The 18708-nt window shown below is 23.1% G+C and overlaps 7 protein-coding genes across 7 annotated transcripts; 2 read left to right on the forward strand and 5 right to left on the reverse strand.

Annotated features, from left to right (window-relative positions):
- Nucleotides 1–61: 61 nt before the first annotated feature.
- Nucleotides 62–1627, reverse strand: DDB_G0289605 (hypothetical protein; the record flags this gene model as incomplete). The annotated part of the gene is made up of 1 exon (XM_631033.1): nucleotides 62–1627. The coding sequence occupies one exon, from the start codon at nucleotides 1625–1627 to the stop codon at nucleotides 62–64; it is 1566 nt and encodes a 521-aa protein (XP_636125.1).
- A 462-nt stretch (nucleotides 1628–2089) lies between these two features.
- On the reverse strand, nucleotides 2090–2783 carry DDB_G0289607 (hypothetical protein; the record flags this gene model as incomplete). The annotated part of the gene is made up of 2 exons (XM_631034.1): nucleotides 2090–2583; nucleotides 2696–2783. 2 exons carry the CDS (start codon nucleotides 2781–2783, stop codon nucleotides 2090–2092), a joined length of 582 nt encoding a protein of 193 aa, XP_636126.1.
- Nucleotides 2784–3070: 287 nt separating this feature from the next.
- Nucleotides 3071–3750, reverse strand: DDB_G0289609 (CBS domain-containing protein; the record flags this gene model as incomplete). The annotated part of the gene is made up of 3 exons (XM_631035.1): nucleotides 3071–3378; nucleotides 3501–3617; nucleotides 3738–3750. 3 exons carry the CDS (start codon nucleotides 3748–3750, stop codon nucleotides 3071–3073), a joined length of 438 nt encoding a protein of 145 aa, XP_636127.1.
- Nucleotides 3751–4344: 594 nt separating this feature from the next.
- Nucleotides 4345–9469, reverse strand: usp40 (peptidase C19 family protein; the record flags this gene model as incomplete). Its single annotated transcript, XM_631036.1, has 2 exons — nucleotides 4345–9205; nucleotides 9297–9469. 2 exons carry the CDS (start codon nucleotides 9467–9469, stop codon nucleotides 4345–4347), a joined length of 5034 nt encoding a protein of 1677 aa, XP_636128.1.
- A 714-nt stretch (nucleotides 9470–10183) lies between these two features.
- Nucleotides 10184–14419, reverse strand: gefAA (leucine-rich repeat-containing protein; the record flags this gene model as incomplete). The annotated part of the gene is made up of 2 exons (XM_631037.1): nucleotides 10184–14296; nucleotides 14417–14419. The coding sequence occupies 2 exons, from the start codon at nucleotides 14417–14419 to the stop codon at nucleotides 10184–10186; spliced, it is 4116 nt and encodes a 1371-aa protein (XP_636129.1).
- Nucleotides 14420–15402: 983 nt separating this feature from the next.
- DDB_G0289615 (hypothetical protein) lies at nucleotides 15403–17475 on the forward strand (the record flags this gene model as incomplete). Its single annotated transcript, XM_631038.1, has 1 exon — nucleotides 15403–17475. The coding sequence occupies one exon, from the start codon at nucleotides 15403–15405 to the stop codon at nucleotides 17473–17475; it is 2073 nt and encodes a 690-aa protein (XP_636130.1).
- Nucleotides 17476–17902: 427 nt separating this feature from the next.
- Nucleotides 17903–18676, forward strand: DDB_G0289617 (hypothetical protein; the record flags this gene model as incomplete). Its single annotated transcript, XM_631039.1, has 1 exon — nucleotides 17903–18676. The coding sequence occupies one exon, from the start codon at nucleotides 17903–17905 to the stop codon at nucleotides 18674–18676; it is 774 nt and encodes a 257-aa protein (XP_636131.1).
- Nucleotides 18677–18708: the final 32 nt, after the last annotated feature.

Below are 18708 nucleotides of genomic sequence, written 5' to 3' on the forward strand. Positions count from 1 at the left end.
TTTCAAAAGATATTTTTTTTTATTTTTTTATTTTTTTTATTTTTTTTTTTTTTCAAATTAATTATTTTTTTCCAATATAATAATTATTATAGTCATTTAATATAATATTTCTTGAATTTGAATTTGAAAAAGGACCAATCATTCTGTAAAAAGAAGGATGAAATAATAGATTCCAATTTATATTATAAAATAAAGAATCATTTTCTTTTAATTTGTTAAAATCTGGAAGTGCACCAATTTCTTTAGCAAGATCATCACAAAAATAAACTCTATTTGGTAAAGCAAATTGTGGTCTACTATGTTTTTCATTTCTCTCTCTAATAATTTCAACATTTTTTATTTCTTCGAGCATTATTTCTTTAGTTGGTAATTTTGAAATACCAGCGAATCCATAAATTGCAAAACGTGCTTGACATTCCATTTCAGAAAAAACTGGTGTTCTATACATTCCAATGAATGCCATATTATCTAAATGTGGTGATAGTGTATGTTTATATAAAAGTATTGGTAAATGAGGTACTGATAAATTCATTGAAATCTTTTTTTTAATTTCATTGTCAAAAAACGGTAAATCAATATCATAACCAACGCAAGTAATTATATCATCAACATTATCAATTATTTCAATATTTCCATTTGAATCTTTAAAAATCATTTCATTACCATTACAATCAATTAAAGTATTTTCAACCACCTTTATTTTATCAAGTTCTAAACATTTAAAAAAGGTGTCTGAAAATATATAATAATGAGATTGATTTTCAGGTTTTTTATATTTAAATAAATTATTTTCTCTTTGATTCTCTGACGCTAAATTGAAATAAGAATCCGTCATTTTATTGATTTCTTCAATTGTTTTTTTACTTTCATAAATCATTGATCTTTTTTGGAAACAATAATCTACATGTGGTATATTTTCTTTATCTATTGGGTATCTTCTTTTAAATATATAAACTGAATCTCTACAATTTAAATAAACCATTTTTGCTTTTTCAGCAACTGCTGATGAAATTTCAATTCCACTTGAAAATCCACCCACAACTAAAACTCTTTTATCAATAAAGGCATTTGGATCTTTAAATTCATCAGATGACCAAACTTTACCATTAAATTTATTTATTAATTTATCTTTGATATCAATATCCCTTTTTTTACTAAACATTCCAGTACAAATTATTACATAATCATAAATTTCTTCATGAATTTCTGATTTTTCTTTAATTTTATTTGATTTTATTAACCATTGGTTTTGGTCATTTTCACAAACTTCTGATATACTAATAACGTTTGTATTTAATCTTGTTTTTTCTAAAACTTTGAAATGTTTTGAATAATCATAAAGATATTTAAACATTTGCTGTTTAGTTGGATGAAATGGTTTTTCATTTTCTTCTTCCCATATAAAATCTGAATAACTCATTGAAACATAAGAAATATGAGTTTTCATATTATCCCATGCTTTACCACTTTCACCAATTGACCAAACTCCACCAATATTATCATTCTTTTCAAATAATACTACATCAAATCCACATTCTAATGCTGTTTTTGCACTAACAATACCACTTGGTCCAGCACCAATAACTGCAACTTTTTTATTTCTTTTTATTTCAATATTTTCATTCATTGTTTTTATAATTATTATTATTTATTTATTATTACAAATAATTAAAATAAATAAATAAATTAATTTAAAAAAAAAAAAAAATAAAAAAAAAAAAAATAAAAAAAAAAAAAAAAACAAAAGGAGATTAATTATTAAAATAAATAAATAAAAATAAAAAAAAGAAAAAGGAGTTTAATAATTTAACACACCATTACAAATAATTATTATTTAAATTTTATTATTTTAGATTAATTTCTGATTATTACCCCCTTCTTCATCAAACACCAAAATGTTGGGTGGTTGAATTTATTTTTTTAAAAAAAAAAAAAAAAAAAAAACTTAGATATCAGATTAACATCTAATATCCAATATCTAATATCTTTTCAAGTATATATTAAATTACTATTTAAATATTTCATTAAAGAATTTGCTTTTTTTGTTAATTTTATTTAAATAATGAAAAAAAAAAAAAAAAAAAAACTGCTATATAATATCATCAATTTTTAAAAATGTTGTTGTAATTTTATAATTCTTTTTTGGACCCAAAACTGAATAAATTAAATTAAATTCTTTTGGTGATATTAATTGATAAATTGCATCGTATGTATCATTCCCACAAAGATGATGACCTTTTGCTAATGAAGAGTTATTGAAATCTAATGTCTGAAATAATCGTTCTGGTTTCTCATCAAAATAAACTGAAATTATATCATCCTTTAATCTATAGATATACCTTTGACTAATATTAAATGTTGTATTATCTGGTTGTTTTAATATTCCCTCCTCTTGATATTGATATGAAAATTCGTCATTATCTAATTGTTTAAATGATGCTATACCTGAAACTATTGATATATCATTACTATTATTATTATTTTTATCAATTGTTGAAAATGTAAATTGTTGTGATACATCTATTACTGATTTATGAACAATTTTTCTATTAAAACTCCATTTTCCTGCAAATGATTGAAATACTTTGAGCATTTAAAAATATTATTTATTTTATAAAAAATAAAAAAAAAAAAATTGAAAAGTGAAAAAAAAAAAAAAAAAAAAAATTGTTTTGATTAATTTTTAAAATCTAACATATCTGGTTAGCTGAAGGTGTTGGATTATTTCTAAAAAATAAATATTTTTCATTTTTTTTTTTTTTAGTATAATAATAATAATTCATTATAAAAATTAAAACTTTTAAATTTCAATTTTTTATTATGTCCACTCATTTATCTTTTTTTTAAAAAAAATAATTAAAATAATAAATGAAAATATGAAATTTATAAAACACAAAAAAAAAAAAAATAAACCAATTCAAACAATATTAAAAAATAAAAAACATAATCCTATATCAAAGTATTAAAAAAAAAAAAAAAAAGAAAATTCAAAAATTATTATTATTTAAAAAATAAAACAAATAAATAAAATTATCTATTATTTTTTTTTTTTTTTATTTTTTTTTTATTTTTAACTTTGTGGTGGTACTGGCTCTAAAACTTTAATTAATAAGTCCAATAGGTCAGATCTTGTTACCATTCCAATTAAACGACCTTTTTTATCTAATACGGGTAATCCTCCTACATTTGTAACTCTCATTAATTTTGCTGCCTCTACAACTGGAGAAAAATCTTCGATAGTAACTGGATTTTGTTTCATAATAGAAGAAACTTTGTGAAGTCTTAATTTTTCCAATCTATCTTCATTATTCTCTGGAAGAAATGGTGAATCAGTTGCTAATCTTAAATCTCTATCTGTGATAATTCCTTTTAGATTACCTAAATAAATTAAAAAATAAAAAAAAAAAAAAAAAAAAAAAAAAAAAAAAAAAAAAAAAATTTAGTTTTCTTTTTTAAAAGTATAAAGTTTATACTTTTTTTATAATTAATAAAATAATTACCGTCATTGTCAACTACTGGTAATCTATGAATTGAATTGGCATTTAAACTTTTTAAGGCAACATCTAAAGTTGTATCTAAATTAATAGTAAATAATGATTTACTCATTAATTGTTTAACTTTTAAATTGGATTGGTTCATTTTTTATAAAGAAATTAAATATATGTTAATGTTTTATTATTTTAAAAGAAAAAAAGAAAAAGAAAAAGAAAAAGAAAAAGAAAAAAAAAAAAACTTACCAAGAACTTTCATAGTAATTATTTATTTTTATTTTCAAAACAAAAAAAAAATAAATTAAAAAAAAAAAAAAAAAATTAATAAAAAAAAATAAAAAATAAAAAGTAAATAAAAAATAAATTAAAAATAAATAAAAAATAAATAAAAAATAAATAAAAAATAAAAAATTTAAAAAAAATAATTAAAAAAAAAAAAAAAACAATAAAAAATTTAAAAAAAAGGGGTGAAGATCACCGATTAGGAAATTTATTAATAAATAATAAATTTCATTTAATGTGTTTAAAATATTCATTGTATTTTATAATGATCAATTATCTTTTTTGCAATTTAAAAAAAATAAAAATAAAAATAAAAAAAAAAAAAAAAAGATAGGGACAAAAATAAAAAAAACAATAATTAAAAAAAGATAAATACTGCTCTATTTTATTTCTAATGTTTAAAAAAAAAAAAAAATTAAAAAATAATTGGATACAGATAAGAAAATAATTAAAATAATGGTGTTCTAATTTTATATTTATTTTTATTGTTATTATTTTATTTGTTTTATTATTATTGTTATTATATTATTTTTTTTTTTATTTTATTTTTTGTAATTTTTTAAAATTACATTTAGAAATCATCTAATTCAATCTTTAAATCTACTTCTATTGGTCTAACTTTAGTATTATTTGAACTACCACCACCATAAAAAGATTTAGAATTACCACTACCACCACTGTAAACACTCTTTGGCATTGAGAGTGCAAACTTATCATTATTCTCTGGATCATCTCTTGTATCTAAATAGGCAATTATATCACCATCCTTTAATAGATATGGCTTACCTCTTAATTCTAAAACTGTTGAATTTTCTTTCTTTTTATTTGAAGGTGGAGGTGGTGGAGGTGCTGGTATTGATTTATTATCTATTTGTTCAGTTTCAACTATTGATACAGATGATGATGATGTTGTTGAGTTTATTGTTGTTGTTGTTGTTGTTGTTGCTGCTGTTGTTGTTGTTGCTGCTGTTGTTGTTGCTGTTGTTGAGTTTATTGAGTTTATTATAGTTTCAGTTTCTACTATTGATACTTTATTATTATCAACCGATTCAATGGTAACAGTTGAAGCATTTTGTTCAGATTGTTGTGGTTGTTGATCAACATCTTGAGGAGCACCACAACAAGCATCAATAATAACAATATTATCTAAAGCCACTGAACTACTAGATGATGAAGATAATGTTTGTCTTTCTTCAATTATTCTCCATGGATTAGTTTTATTATTTGGGAAATACTTGTAAAGACGTAAGAATTGTTGATCGATATCAAAAGTGACTGAAATTTGATCAGTTAAATCTTTAATAGTTTTACCTTTGAAAGTGATTTGTTTTGCAGGATATTCAAAAGATTGTTCTTGTGGTACTCTCTTATGAACATAAAGTAATAACGGTGGTACTAATTTAACAAAACTAGTTGAATGTTGTTGAATATGATTTGCACCATTTAATTCATTAACTTTTTCAAGTAAATTACCATTTGGCTCATCATAATCTTCAATTATATTTTGTTGTTGTTGGTCAATTTGTTTTGTATAAATTTCAATTGTAATTGAAGATTCTAAATGAATATGAAGTTTTGATAATGGTTTATTAAAAGAATTTAATAATTTTTCATCTAACCAAATTCTAATATCTTGTTCTTCCATATTAATAAATGATTGATTTAAAAATAAATCCCAATTTAATAATTGATTTTTCAATTGTTGTAGAGTTATCTTTTTATCAGCCCAAAGATCACCAATTGGTATAATTGTGAATAAATCTGGTACCATTGGAATATAAGTTGGATTTAGATGAAGTATTGGTGAAGAAGGTACTGGTAAACATTGAGAAATGTTATTAATTTGGTAAAGTTTAACCTTTAATAGAATTTGATCTTTTGAAGGTAGTACACCCTCTTCTAGCCAAACGATATCCATTGATTTTATACCAGACTCTTCCAATGTCATATCCTCCTCAATGAATACATTGATTGGTTTCTCAAAGAGATCAGTTTGTCTAAGTATATAACGATTTGAAAACTCTTCATTGATTGACAACTGTTTCAATATCTCCTTTTTCAATTGAGTGATGGTAGTTTGCTTTGAAGAAGAATTGGTAGTCAATAATTTTGGATCAGGGAAAACTGCTTTCTTATCGATTGCATAGAGATATTTAATAGAGAGATTTGATTTGGCGGGTTGTCCCTTCTCAAAGATTACCAATGAAGTATCGACGATATTTGCTTCTTTCAACATTAAACTATCGTCAGAGATACCAGTACCTTCATAACCACCGACTAAAGTTTTTCTAATTACAGTTTGATCCAACCAAACCTTCTTTTGATTTGGATAAAGCATATCGAATATGGTCTCTTTCAATTGATAGATTGTACTCTTTGGATCGGATAACACACGTACTGGTGGTGATTCAGTGAGTGGTGCACTAGTGGTTCTAAAACGATCTTTAACAAATATTTGAATCTTTGATTTATTCAACTCGAAATCTTTTTTAACCAAACTACTAGATTGATCCAATGAATCTGATCCACCAATACTTTCAACATCGAATCCCTCTGGTAAAACCTCACACAATATACTAATACCATTATAAATTCTTTGAGAGAATTTCAAATCCATATCATCCTCCAATGGCAATAAACAAGTTTGAGATGGCATCATATAGAGTAGCAATCTATTTGGTGTTACCCTCTCATTGGTAAACATTAACTGATTAATACCATCACAAATTGTATCTTTAAATTGTTGAAAACTTGACTCCCTATCCACCATTAAATTCAAATCTTTCATTAAATAATCCACTGTTACCGATGATACAAATGAATCGGTAACGGTTTCATTCTCTTTTTCAATTTGTTCTTCTTCATCACAAACCGTCGCATCCATTAAATTTGATAAACCTTTTGATTTATGATAGAAATATCTAACAGAGAATTTAATTGGTATATTTGATTTATCTTCACCCTTCCAAATCAATAATTGTGAACCCTCCCTAATACCAATCTTTTTAATGTTAACACTTGGTGAAGCTTGAATGGGTGGTTGTAAAATGATTTTACCATCTTTTACATAACATTCTTGAATTACGATACCACATTGCTTAGTTTCAATTTCAATTGACTCAATTTGATTTTTATACTTTTCTCTAATTAAATTAAATAAATCCTCTGTTGTACTTGATACATCGATTGCCAATGACTCTCTTTCTCTTTCTCTATCTTTCTCTTTAATATTATTTTGAATATCATAAATCAGTCCATCACGAATTATAACACTATCAATGAATCTTGGTTGTATATACATTGTATTCATACTTTTATCATAATCAATTCTTTCATTTACAATACTCTTATTAAATTCTGATATTTCCTTTTCAAAATGTGATGGTATATCCTTAAACTCCATTTTATCTCTTAATGCTACTGATCTATAAACCAACATATAAGCACATTCATCTTTACCACCAAATTGTCTCTTTAAAACATTATCTTTAATTGGTAAAACACTACTATCATTAAAATCAAACCAACCTGTAAATTTATTACCTTCTTCATCATTTTCTTCATCATTTTCTTTATTTTTATTTAATTTTTCTTTTTTTTCATTTTCTTCAATTTTATTATCTGATGCTGTATTTGTTGTTGTTGTTGTTGTTGTAGTATTTGTTGTCGTTGTTGTTGATGTATTAATATCTTTATCTTGTTGTTGATCAACTTTTAAAGTTGAATTACCAATTGATTGAAGATCTTTAATATAAGAATGATAATGACCACCAAAAGCACCACCACTATGAATTAAAACAGAGAACAATTCATAATTTAATTTCTCTGGTTCTGGTGTTGTATCAGGATTCTCTTTATGTTGTAAATAATCAATAGTGAATGGTGTCATATCTAATTGTTGAGAGAATTCAAAACGATTATGAAGTTTAACACGAGTACCCCTTTGGAAATCATAATCGAATCTACGAAGTGCAAAAATTAATATTTTAGGGATTTTACCCAATTTAACTTGAAATGTTGCAACCACCTTTTCATTACACTTTTCACAAGAGTACATATTTCTACCATCCAATGTTTCAGGAGTTGAAAAGGATCCAACCAAACTCTCTTCAATTGAATTGAAACCTTTTACACCAATGGGTATATCTTGAAAATGTTCTTGTGAATCCTTAATGGTACCACACTTTGTACATGTTAATCTATTTACAAAATAACCTTTATATAAATCATTGAATAATGTTTCAATTGGTGTTTTCTTTATTGAATGTTCGACTGCATCAAATAAAACTCTATTCAATTCATGTATATCTTGTTGATGAAATGATTGACTACCATTCCATCCAAAACTTTTTGTTAAATCTTCTGTTGAAATTGCATAAACATCACCTTTTTGTAACATAGAAAATAATCTTTGTAATTCATATGGAATAATTCTACCTTTTCTTTTAGTTGTTGTTGTGGTTGTTGTTGTTGTTGTTGTTGTTGTTGTATTATTATTATTATTATTATTATTATTTACATTTGTTGTTGTGGTGGTTGTATTTGAAGTATTATCTGTTGTATTTTTATTATTATTATTATTATTATTTTTATTATTCTCTAAAGCTTCACCAGAGAATACATTAATCTTTGTTGATTCATCATATAAAACTATTGCTTTTGAACTATCAGATGGAATACCACTATCAATCATACCACTTGAATAATATTCACTTGTTGTACCATCACGTCTTGGATATGTATCAAATGCATCATAACAATCACCAAATAATGATTGATCAACAAATGATGCATCATTGTCAAAATCATTATTATTACAGTTATTATTTACAGAAGGTCCAAATGGTACCTCATCATTATTATTATTTGATGCTCTATTATTATTATCATTATTATTATTATTATTACCACTACTACTAAAATCATCAAGGAATTGAGATTCATCACAAGTTAAAATCCAATCAATTAATCTTTCTTGTTGAGAAGGTAATGGGAATCTTTTTAAAGCAGCAATTAATTTATACTCTTCAAATCCAAATGCCATTAAACCAATTGCATACTCTGAATCTAATAAATCATTATCATTTACAATATTATATTTATTATTATTATTATTATTATTATTATTATTATTATTATTATTATTATTATTATTACTAACACTATCATTATTATTATTATTATTATTATTGTTTTTGTTGTTGTTATTATCACTATTGGTTATATTTGTTTCATTATCTTTTTCTTGTTCTTTTTCTTTTTCTTTTTCTTTTGTATTTTCTTTATCAATTTCATTTTTATTTTCTATTTCTTTTTGTTGTTTTAAGTCTGTTATTCCAAAATCATCAATTCCTAATTTATATATATCATTCTTTAATTCTGGTGTCATATAAAGCATTTGAATTAAACTATTTAGGTAACATGTTGCTCCTCTTTTTATTTTTTATATATTTTTTTTTTTAAGAAAAAATTAATATAGATAACTAGGATGATGATAAAAATAATAAGAAATAATTAACTTACTGATTTAATAAACCAACAAAACCATAACCTGATCTTTCACCAGTTGGTTTTCTCTTGTAAGATGTTGATCTACCATAGCCACCACCACCATTGCTTTGACCAGGTAATAAAGGCCCTATGAATTCCTCTCTATTTGTATCATCTTCATCGCCATCAAATAAACCACCAAACATTATTATGAAATATTTTTATTTATTTTTATTAGTATTTGTATTTTTGTATTCTTATTAATTATTAATTATTTATTATTTTTTGGAAAAAAAAAAAAAAAAAGAAAACAAAAAAGTTTTGTGATCTTGTTTTTGTTGAAAAAAAAAAAAAGAAAAAAAAAAATAAAAATTTTTAAATTAATTTTTTAATTAAAAAAATAAAAAATAGAAAAAAAATGAAAAATAAAAAATATAAAAAAAAAAATAATGAGAAATTTCAAAGAATTATCCATAAAAAAAAAATTTTTTTATTTTTTTGATATAAATAAAATGATGTATAGATAAAACTTTTATTAATTAATATTTGTATTGGTCTGAGATTCTCAAAGGAATTTTCATTTCATTATAACCATTCTTTTTTTTTTTTTTTCAATTTTTTATTTTAGTAATAAATATGAAAAATAATAATTTGTGGGGGTCAATAATTTCCATTTTTTTTTTTTTTTTAATTTCCCACTTTTTATTGAAAATAGATAAAATTAGATCACAATTCCCAAAGTTTCATCTGGAACATGTACAGCTAGCTTGTTGTATTAAAAAAATGGTAAAATTAATTAATTAGGAAAAAAACAAAAAAAAATAATAACCTTTTTGTAAAGAGTGTTTAGTGATTCAGTGTTGTATGAAAATAAATAAGTTGTTTTTTTGTTTTTTTATTTTAATTTTAATTTTTATTTATTAAAAATTTGGTTGAATTGGTATATTATCAAATAAACCACCATTACTATTTCCAATTGCTCTTGGAGAATTACGAGTGCTACTCTCTCTTGAAGATAAATTACTAGAAAATGAAGATGAGGCACTCATTGTATTTTGAGTACTACTTTTTTTAGAAGAAGATGGAGTATTAAAAGTAGTTGATGGATTTGAAACAGAGGTTTTAATATTATTTCCACTATTTGATAAATTTGAAATATATGGATTTGAAACTGATGCTTTTAATTGACCACCAATTTCCATTCTATTATTTGATATATTATTATTATTATTATTATTATTATTATTATTATTATTATTATTATTATTATTATTATTATTATTATTATTATTATTATTATTATTATTATTATTACTATTACTATTATTTAATGCAGTTGTAGTTGTATTTGTATTTGTGGTTGTGGTTGTAGTAGTTGTTGTATTATTATTAGTTTGATTTAATTGATGATGTGATCTATCACTTTGAGAACCAATATTATTTAATCTATTAAAATTTGAATTATTAAATAAATTTTGACGAGGTGAAGTAGTTGGTGAACCTAATGGGGAAGTGTTACGACTAAGTGACATTGAAACAGAGAAATCTAATAATGGTACATGAATTTTTGGACGTGGTGAAATTGGAGTGATTGAACCAGAGATACCATTAGAATTACCATCTTTTGAAATGTAAGAAACAGTTGTACCATTACCATTATTATTACTAGCTACCACTGATGATGATGACGATAAAGTTGGTGAAGAATGTGATTGAGTTGAAAGAAAGTTTGGAGGTGATGAAGAATTTAGTGTATCATTTCTCTTTAATTTACGTTCATTTAATTCAATTGAAGGATCATGACTAATTGATAATTGTCTACCAGCAGCACCAGCAGATGAATTTGAGAGTGTGTCTTTTAATTTTGGATTTACTAAAGTTGTTAAATCACCAACTGAAGAAGTTGTTAATTTGTTTTTATCACGATTTTCTTTCTTTGTAATTTTACGAATATGTCTTTTTTCAATTGCAATTGATTTATCGTATAGTTCTTTCTCTAACATTGGTGTTGAATCTAGAAGGATATTTTGAATGAAAGCTACAGGTTCGAAACAATATGGTACACTTTTGAAAGCGGTAAATCTTAGAATTAGATGAGCTTCCAATCTTTTTTTTACAAAATTTACAAGAGTTTGTTCAGGATTTAAATATGCTGGATTACCTTCATCGATAAAAGTTAAATCCATTAAATATAAACCAACAAAAGGTATACATGGTGTGGTATCTGTTTGAATCTCTGCTAAAAGCATACGATATTGTTTGAAGTTACCCTCCATATTAACAAAACGTTCCAATTGATCGAACCTATCACGATGTCTACTTGATAGTGAGCCCCAAGTACCACGTAAACGGGTGACACTACTACAACTCAACCCACTAATAATCAACATTAAACCATTGAAATTTTGCATATCATAACAGTGTTGAGCTATCTTTATAAAGTATTTCAATTTCTTTATACGAAGTTTTGAAGATTTTTCACCAACAATCTCTGAACTAACCCATTTTGAACATTGATTGAAAACACCAATCATTGTTAAAATGTTTGGACAAATCTTTTGAGTTTCGTCGGTGCATTTACTCCATTTCTTTGAGAGTAATTCAGTGGATGATATTTTTGATAATAAAGTTTGATCAATTAATGCCATTTGACGAGCCACTTCAATCGATGAGATATCCAATAAACTAAAATCACTACCATCCAATGTTTTCAAAGGTAGGATTGGTTTTGGTGCATTTTGGGACAACTTTATTAATTCCTGAATATTATCAATATGTTTCTTTTTAGTCTCATTAAAAATTGCAATTAACCTTTTAGCTGAAGTTTCCTTTTCAAACATTAATGTATTTGTAATGAATTGATTGAAATTTCTCAATAGCCTAGCATCCTCTTGAAAATTATTTAAATGATTCTGTACCCAATAACCCATTAAATCAATGACACGCTCTTGAATACGTGGTTTAATTGTTTTTTTAAATTGTGCCAACTCTAATGCACTTGCATGAATTGGTGGTTCAATATGATATCTTACACAAAGTAATTGAAATAATTCAATTGGTTTAATAAATGATTGATAAGTTGAAAAGAAGTATCTTGAAAATTCATTCTCTGTATAATCGAAATTACAAAGATGTTCAATTAACTTTGGCACTGTAGCCGCTTTAATCAAACCATCTTGATAAATTATATTTACATCTTGAATATCTGGTTCTTCAAATCCATACAATGATCCCAATCTACCGCCAATAATTTTCAATTTTTTTAATGATTTTTGTTTTTCTAATTTAAAATCAATTGAATTTAAATTACCACTACTACTATTTTGATCATTATCAATTTCACCTAAAAAATTAATTTCCTTCAATTCTTTTAATTCTTTTAACTCTTTTAATTTTCTATCTTCTTCATCAGAATTATCTTGATATGAAGTTATACCACCACCACCACCACCACCACTAATCGTTGATTCTAAATCTGTTAATTCTTTAATATCTTTATGTTCTTTTATAAAATTTCTTTGTGAATTTATACGTTCTTTAAAACCATTTAATGGTGATGTTGAATTACTATGATGACTTGATAATGTACCATGGTTATTATTATTATTATTATTGTTATTATTACTACTATTAATTAATGGATTACTATTACTTTTTATTAAAATACCACTATTATTTCTAATTAAAATTGCACTATTACTTTTAACTAAACCACTATTACTATTACTTCTACTAATTTGATTATTAATTAATAATAAAAGTACTTTTGAAACTAATTCATACCAAATATTTAAAATTCTACGTGATTTATACCAACGTTGAATTTTAATTGCACTTTGAATTACTTTTGCAGTTTGATTTGCAATTATTATATTTTTTTGAACTTTATTATGTTCAATTAATGTGTAAACTACATTCCTAAATCTAAATTGTTTTTTCCAAACTTTATAATGAATTTGAATTGTACGTGCACAAACATCACGACGTACTATTAAATCTGCTGATAAAATTCTCATTAATGATTGTTGATCAGCTTGTAAAATTTTCGAGGGTAATGGATTACCACTTAGGTTAATTGAATCCAATGATTTCGATAATACAGCCAACTGACATGGTATCATGGTCAATCTATTATGATGTAGTAATAGGTGATTCAAATTCACAAGATAACACATCTCCATTGGTAATTGCTCAATTTGATTATACTGTAAATAGAATTTCCTAAGATTTTTTAAATTTTTAATTTCTTTAGGTATAGATTGTAAACTATTATTACTAAAACTCAACTCTGTCAATGACGTACAACCACATAATGCCAGTGGGAAATCTTGGAACCCGTTATCCCAGAGTGACAATGTCGTCAATGATTTCAATTGACTGAATGAGTCAGGCAGGCTTGTTAAATGGTTTGAACGTAGATTTAAATTTGATAATGTCGATAATCTGCCAAACAAATCTGGTAACACCGTCAACCTATTGGCAAACAGTGTCAATGCCGTCAGTGATGGTGATAGTGAAAAGTCGTTGAAAATATATTCAATCTGGTTTTGACCAACATTTAAAGTTTTCAATGAACTCATTTGTGAGATTAAACCTGGCAATGCTGTAAGATTGTTTGATTCTAGTTGTAGAGTTTTCAGTGTTTTAAAATCTGCCATCTCATGTGGTATCTCTTTTAAATGGTTTCTTGACAACGATAAATCTGTGATTTTCTTTAATTCAAAGAAAACTTTACCAATTCTACTAATATTATTACCATCGGCTTGAAAATCTTCCAAATCTGATAACAATCCAATTTCATCTGGTATACTATTAATCTTATTATTATTAATCCAAAATATCCTAAGTGTCCGTATCTTATAAATATCAGGTGGTATCTCTTTTATTAAATTATCATTTAAATTTAATTTAACAATATATGTAAAATTTGTACATAATACAATTGGTATTTGTTTTAATGAAAATTCTTTTAAATTAATTTCTTTTGAATGTGATTTTTGTGATTCTTCTAATAATTTTGATGCTTTTGATCCCTTTTTTTTAAAAAAATGAAAAAAAAAAAAAAAAAAATATATATATATATATTGTAAATATTTAAATTTCTTTTTTAAATATATATTTTTAAAAAAAAAAGATTTTAATTAAAATCTTACCATGGTAAAGGGGTTGCAGGTTTTTTTTTTTTTTTTACAATGATTTTTTTATTTTTTTTTTTACAACAATTTTATTTTTTTTTTTTTACAATGATTTATTATTATTTTTTTTTTTTTTTTTTTTTTTTTTTTTTTTTTGGGAAATATAATTTTTAAAAATAAATAAAAAAATAATAATGGGTTTATTAATTTACAACAAAATTGGGCGGAATTGGGTTAAAAAAAATTATTTCAAAAAAAAAAAAAAAAAAAAATTTTAAAAAATTCAAATTTCAAAAAAAAAATCAAATTTCCAAAAAAAATTAATTTAAATTAAATTAAATTAAAAAAACCGGTTGTTCACCTGCTTTTTAAAAAAAAAAAAGGGGTTTTTTCCCCAATTTTCAAAGGGGGGGGGGAAAAAAAAGGCCAATTTTTTTTTTAAAAAAATTAATTAATTTAATTTTTTTTTTTTTCAAAAAAAAGGGGGGTTTATTTTTTTTTTAAATAAAATTTTTTTTTTTTTTTTTTAAAGGGCCCAAAAAATTTTTTTTTTTTTTGGCCCCCAAGGGGAAAAATTTTTTTTTTAAGGGGTTTTTGGTTTAACCCGGGGGAGGCCCCCTTTTTTTAATTTTAAATTTTAAAAAAAAAAAAATTTTTTTTGAAAAAAAAAAAAAAAAAAAAAAGGTTTTTTTTTTTTCCCCCATCTTTTTTTTTTTTTTTTTTTTTTTTTTTTTTTTTTTTGATTTTAAAAAAAATTATATTAATCCTTATTAATAATATATTATTATTATTATTTTAAAATTTCTTTTTTTTTTTCTTCAAATAAAATTATAATTAATAAATAAATAAAACAAACAAATAAATAAAATAAAATAAAATAAAATAAAATAAAATAAAATAAAATAAAATAAAATAATATAAAATAAATAAAATAAATTATAAAATAAATTAAATAAAATAAAATTAAATAAAATAAACACATAATAAAAAAAAAAAAAAAAATTATGGAAAAATTATTTTTTAAAGTTTGGAAAAATAATATTTTAAGGAAATTAATATTTTCATATATTATAGAAATTAATAAAAGAAAAATTGGTAGAATTTTAAAATATTATGAAATTAAATCAGCAGATATTTTATGTGATAATGGATATTGGTTATTATTAAAAGATATAGTTCAACAGAGAGAGATTAGAAGAAAACAAAAAGAAGAGGGTAAATCATGTTATCCAGGCCCATCAATAGAGATAAAGATAACAGAATCATCATTAATTAAAATTTGTAAAGGTGTTTCAAATATTGATTTATTTAAATCACTTTATTATCAATTAGAAAAGGAGTTTAAATATCATGATTTCATGTTTATAGATTATGCAGCCGATAGCGGTTCATTGGAGGTGGTGAAATTCCTTCATGAAAAGGGCCACAGTGCGTCATTCGTTGCCTTGGATAACGCAAGTTGGAGAGGGCATTTCGATATAATTAAATTCCTAATCCACAACAGACATGAGCAATGCTCGAAAGGAGCCATCGACCAGGCCGCTGCCGAGGGTAATTTACCAATAGTGAAATATCTATCAAAGTACACACAATCTGGGTGTTCAAAGTCTGCTATTAATCTAGCATGCAAAAACGGGCATTTAGAAATGGTGAAATACCTATTCGAGAATAGAAAAGAGGGTGCGTCAGCCAAGGCATTGGATTATTGCTGCGAGTTTGGTAGATTTGAAATATTTAAATATCTATTTGAAAACGATGTTTTGTCATTAAACAATATGGGCACTACCTCATTCAGCAGTCAAAGTGAGTCACAAAATAACAATGGTCATAATAAACAGTATATCACAGTTGACGGCTTGAAATTGGCTGTCAAAAGTGGTAATTTGCAATTGGTTAAATATATGATTGATAATAAAATTTTCATTAGATCAGATTGTAACATTGCCTATCAACAAAGTCTATCCCAAAGAAATTGTGAAATCATTAAATTATTAGAACAATTCTCTAGTGAAAGAATTACAACAGTTGAATTCATAATGTATAATATAAAAGCAATTGAAAATAAATTATTAAATAATATAATTTACTTATTTGACAAGTATCCTAAACAAGTACTATCTTCAACTCAATATAAAGAATTAATTTATAAATCTGTACAATCTTCTGATTTCCAAATATTTCAATTCATTTTCCAAAATGCAATTAAAAAATATCCAACTTTTTTACAACAAACTTTAAAGAATTCCTCTTCTTCCTCTTCCTCTTCCTCCTCATCTTCTTCAAAAGGTGAAAAAAATCATTTAAATGAAAAATATTTATTTATGTTATCTATAAGATCTTTAAATTTAGAAATTGTTCAATTTATTTATAATCAATATCATATTCCTTCAAATTCAATTAATATTCAATTATTATTATCTTTTTCAATTTATAATTTTAATATACCAATAACTGATTTTTTAATTTCAAACTTTTTTATAAATAATTTTTATTTAATTCAAAATGATCATCAAGATGATCATGATTTAGATAGTATTAATAATATGTATATTAATAATAATAATAATAATAATAATAATAATAATAATAATAATAATAATAATAATAATAATAGTTATAAAAATAGTAAATTAAATTTAGATAATTATTTATTATCACCAATAATAAGATCAAATTCAAAAATTTATAATTATTTATTAAATTGTAAAAATAATATTTTACCACAATTACTATTACAACAAATTCAACAACCACAACCACAACCACAACCACAATCACAACCTCAATTATCAAATAATAATAATAATAATAATACTAAAAAACAAAGTGTATTATTTATTAATAATGAAAATTATAAATTATTGTATAAATCAAATATTTCATCAATTTATGATGAAATTCATATATCAAACCCAAAATATTTTAAAATATTTTTAACCCATTTAACTGATAGTATGATGTCGGAATTTGATGATTCTTTTAATCACATCTCAAGAGGAAATCATATTAGATTTGTTGATGCTTTTTCAGGTGATCATCATCTTTTATATGGTTTTAATAATAATAATAAATTGTAAATTAAAAAAAAAAAAAAAAAAAAAAAAACCAAACCAAAACAAGTTCAAAATAAAAGATCCAAGTAAGACATTTTTTTTTTTTTTTTTTTTTTTTTCAAAATAAAAGATCCAACTAATTCCTTTTTTTTTTTGGTTTTTTTTTTTATTTTATAATTTCTATTTTTAACCACTAATTTTATAATTATTTTTATTTTACAGTTTTTACTTAAAATAAACAACTAGCCATTTTTTTTATTTGTGAATAATAATAATAATTTAGGGGGAATTGGTTTTTTTTTTTTTTTTTTTTTTTTTTTTTTTTGTCAAAATGTAAAATTTTTAAAAATAAACACAAAATTTTTTTTTTTTTTTTTGTTTTTGTTTCTGTTTAAAAATTTTGCTTTTTTTTATTTTTTATTAATTATCTTAAAATAATATATAAGGTTAAATGGCAACAAGTGAAGATGATAAAGATAACAGTTATAAAAAAATTAAATGTACAATTCATCCAAATAAAAAAATAAAACTTTTATGTTCAGATTGCAATTTAATGCCATGTTGTATTGAATGTATTTTAGATGGTGAACATATTTCACATAAATATCGAAAGTTAGAATCAGTAGATTTTTCATTAATTAATAGTAAATTTAAAAATGATATATGTCCAAAAATAAAAGAAAAAATTGAAAATAATAAAATAATATTAAAAGAATCTTATAATAAATTCCATGAAATTCAATCACAATTTTATAATAATAATAATTTAATAAAAAATGAAATTGATAAAATTCGAGAAACCATTTCAAATATTGAAACTGATTTTCAAAATGAATTAAAAGAAACCTTTGATAATAATAAAATAATAAATACAAAAATAACATCATCAATAAATCAAGATAATGAATTACTCACAAACATTGAAAATAATAATAATAATAATAATAATAATAATAATAATAATAATAATAATAATAATAATAATAATAGTTCAAATTGTATTGATGCAAATGAAACCATTAAACGATATCAACAATTATTAATATTAATAAATAATAATAAAAAAAATTCAAATAAATTAAAAGAATATAATAATCAAGTGATTACATTTGAAAATTCAACACTTGATGAAATTAAAAATTATTTAAAATTAATATATTCTTTTAAAAATAATGATAATAATGATAATAAAAGTAATAATGAATTTGATAATGATGGAGATTAATATATGTATATATATGTTAATTATTTTCATTG

Source organism: Dictyostelium discoideum (genome assembly GCF_000004695.1).
Source record: "Dictyostelium discoideum AX4 chromosome 5 chromosome, whole genome shotgun sequence".
Classification (NCBI taxonomy): Eukaryota; Evosea; class Eumycetozoa; order Dictyosteliales; family Dictyosteliaceae; genus Dictyostelium; species Dictyostelium discoideum.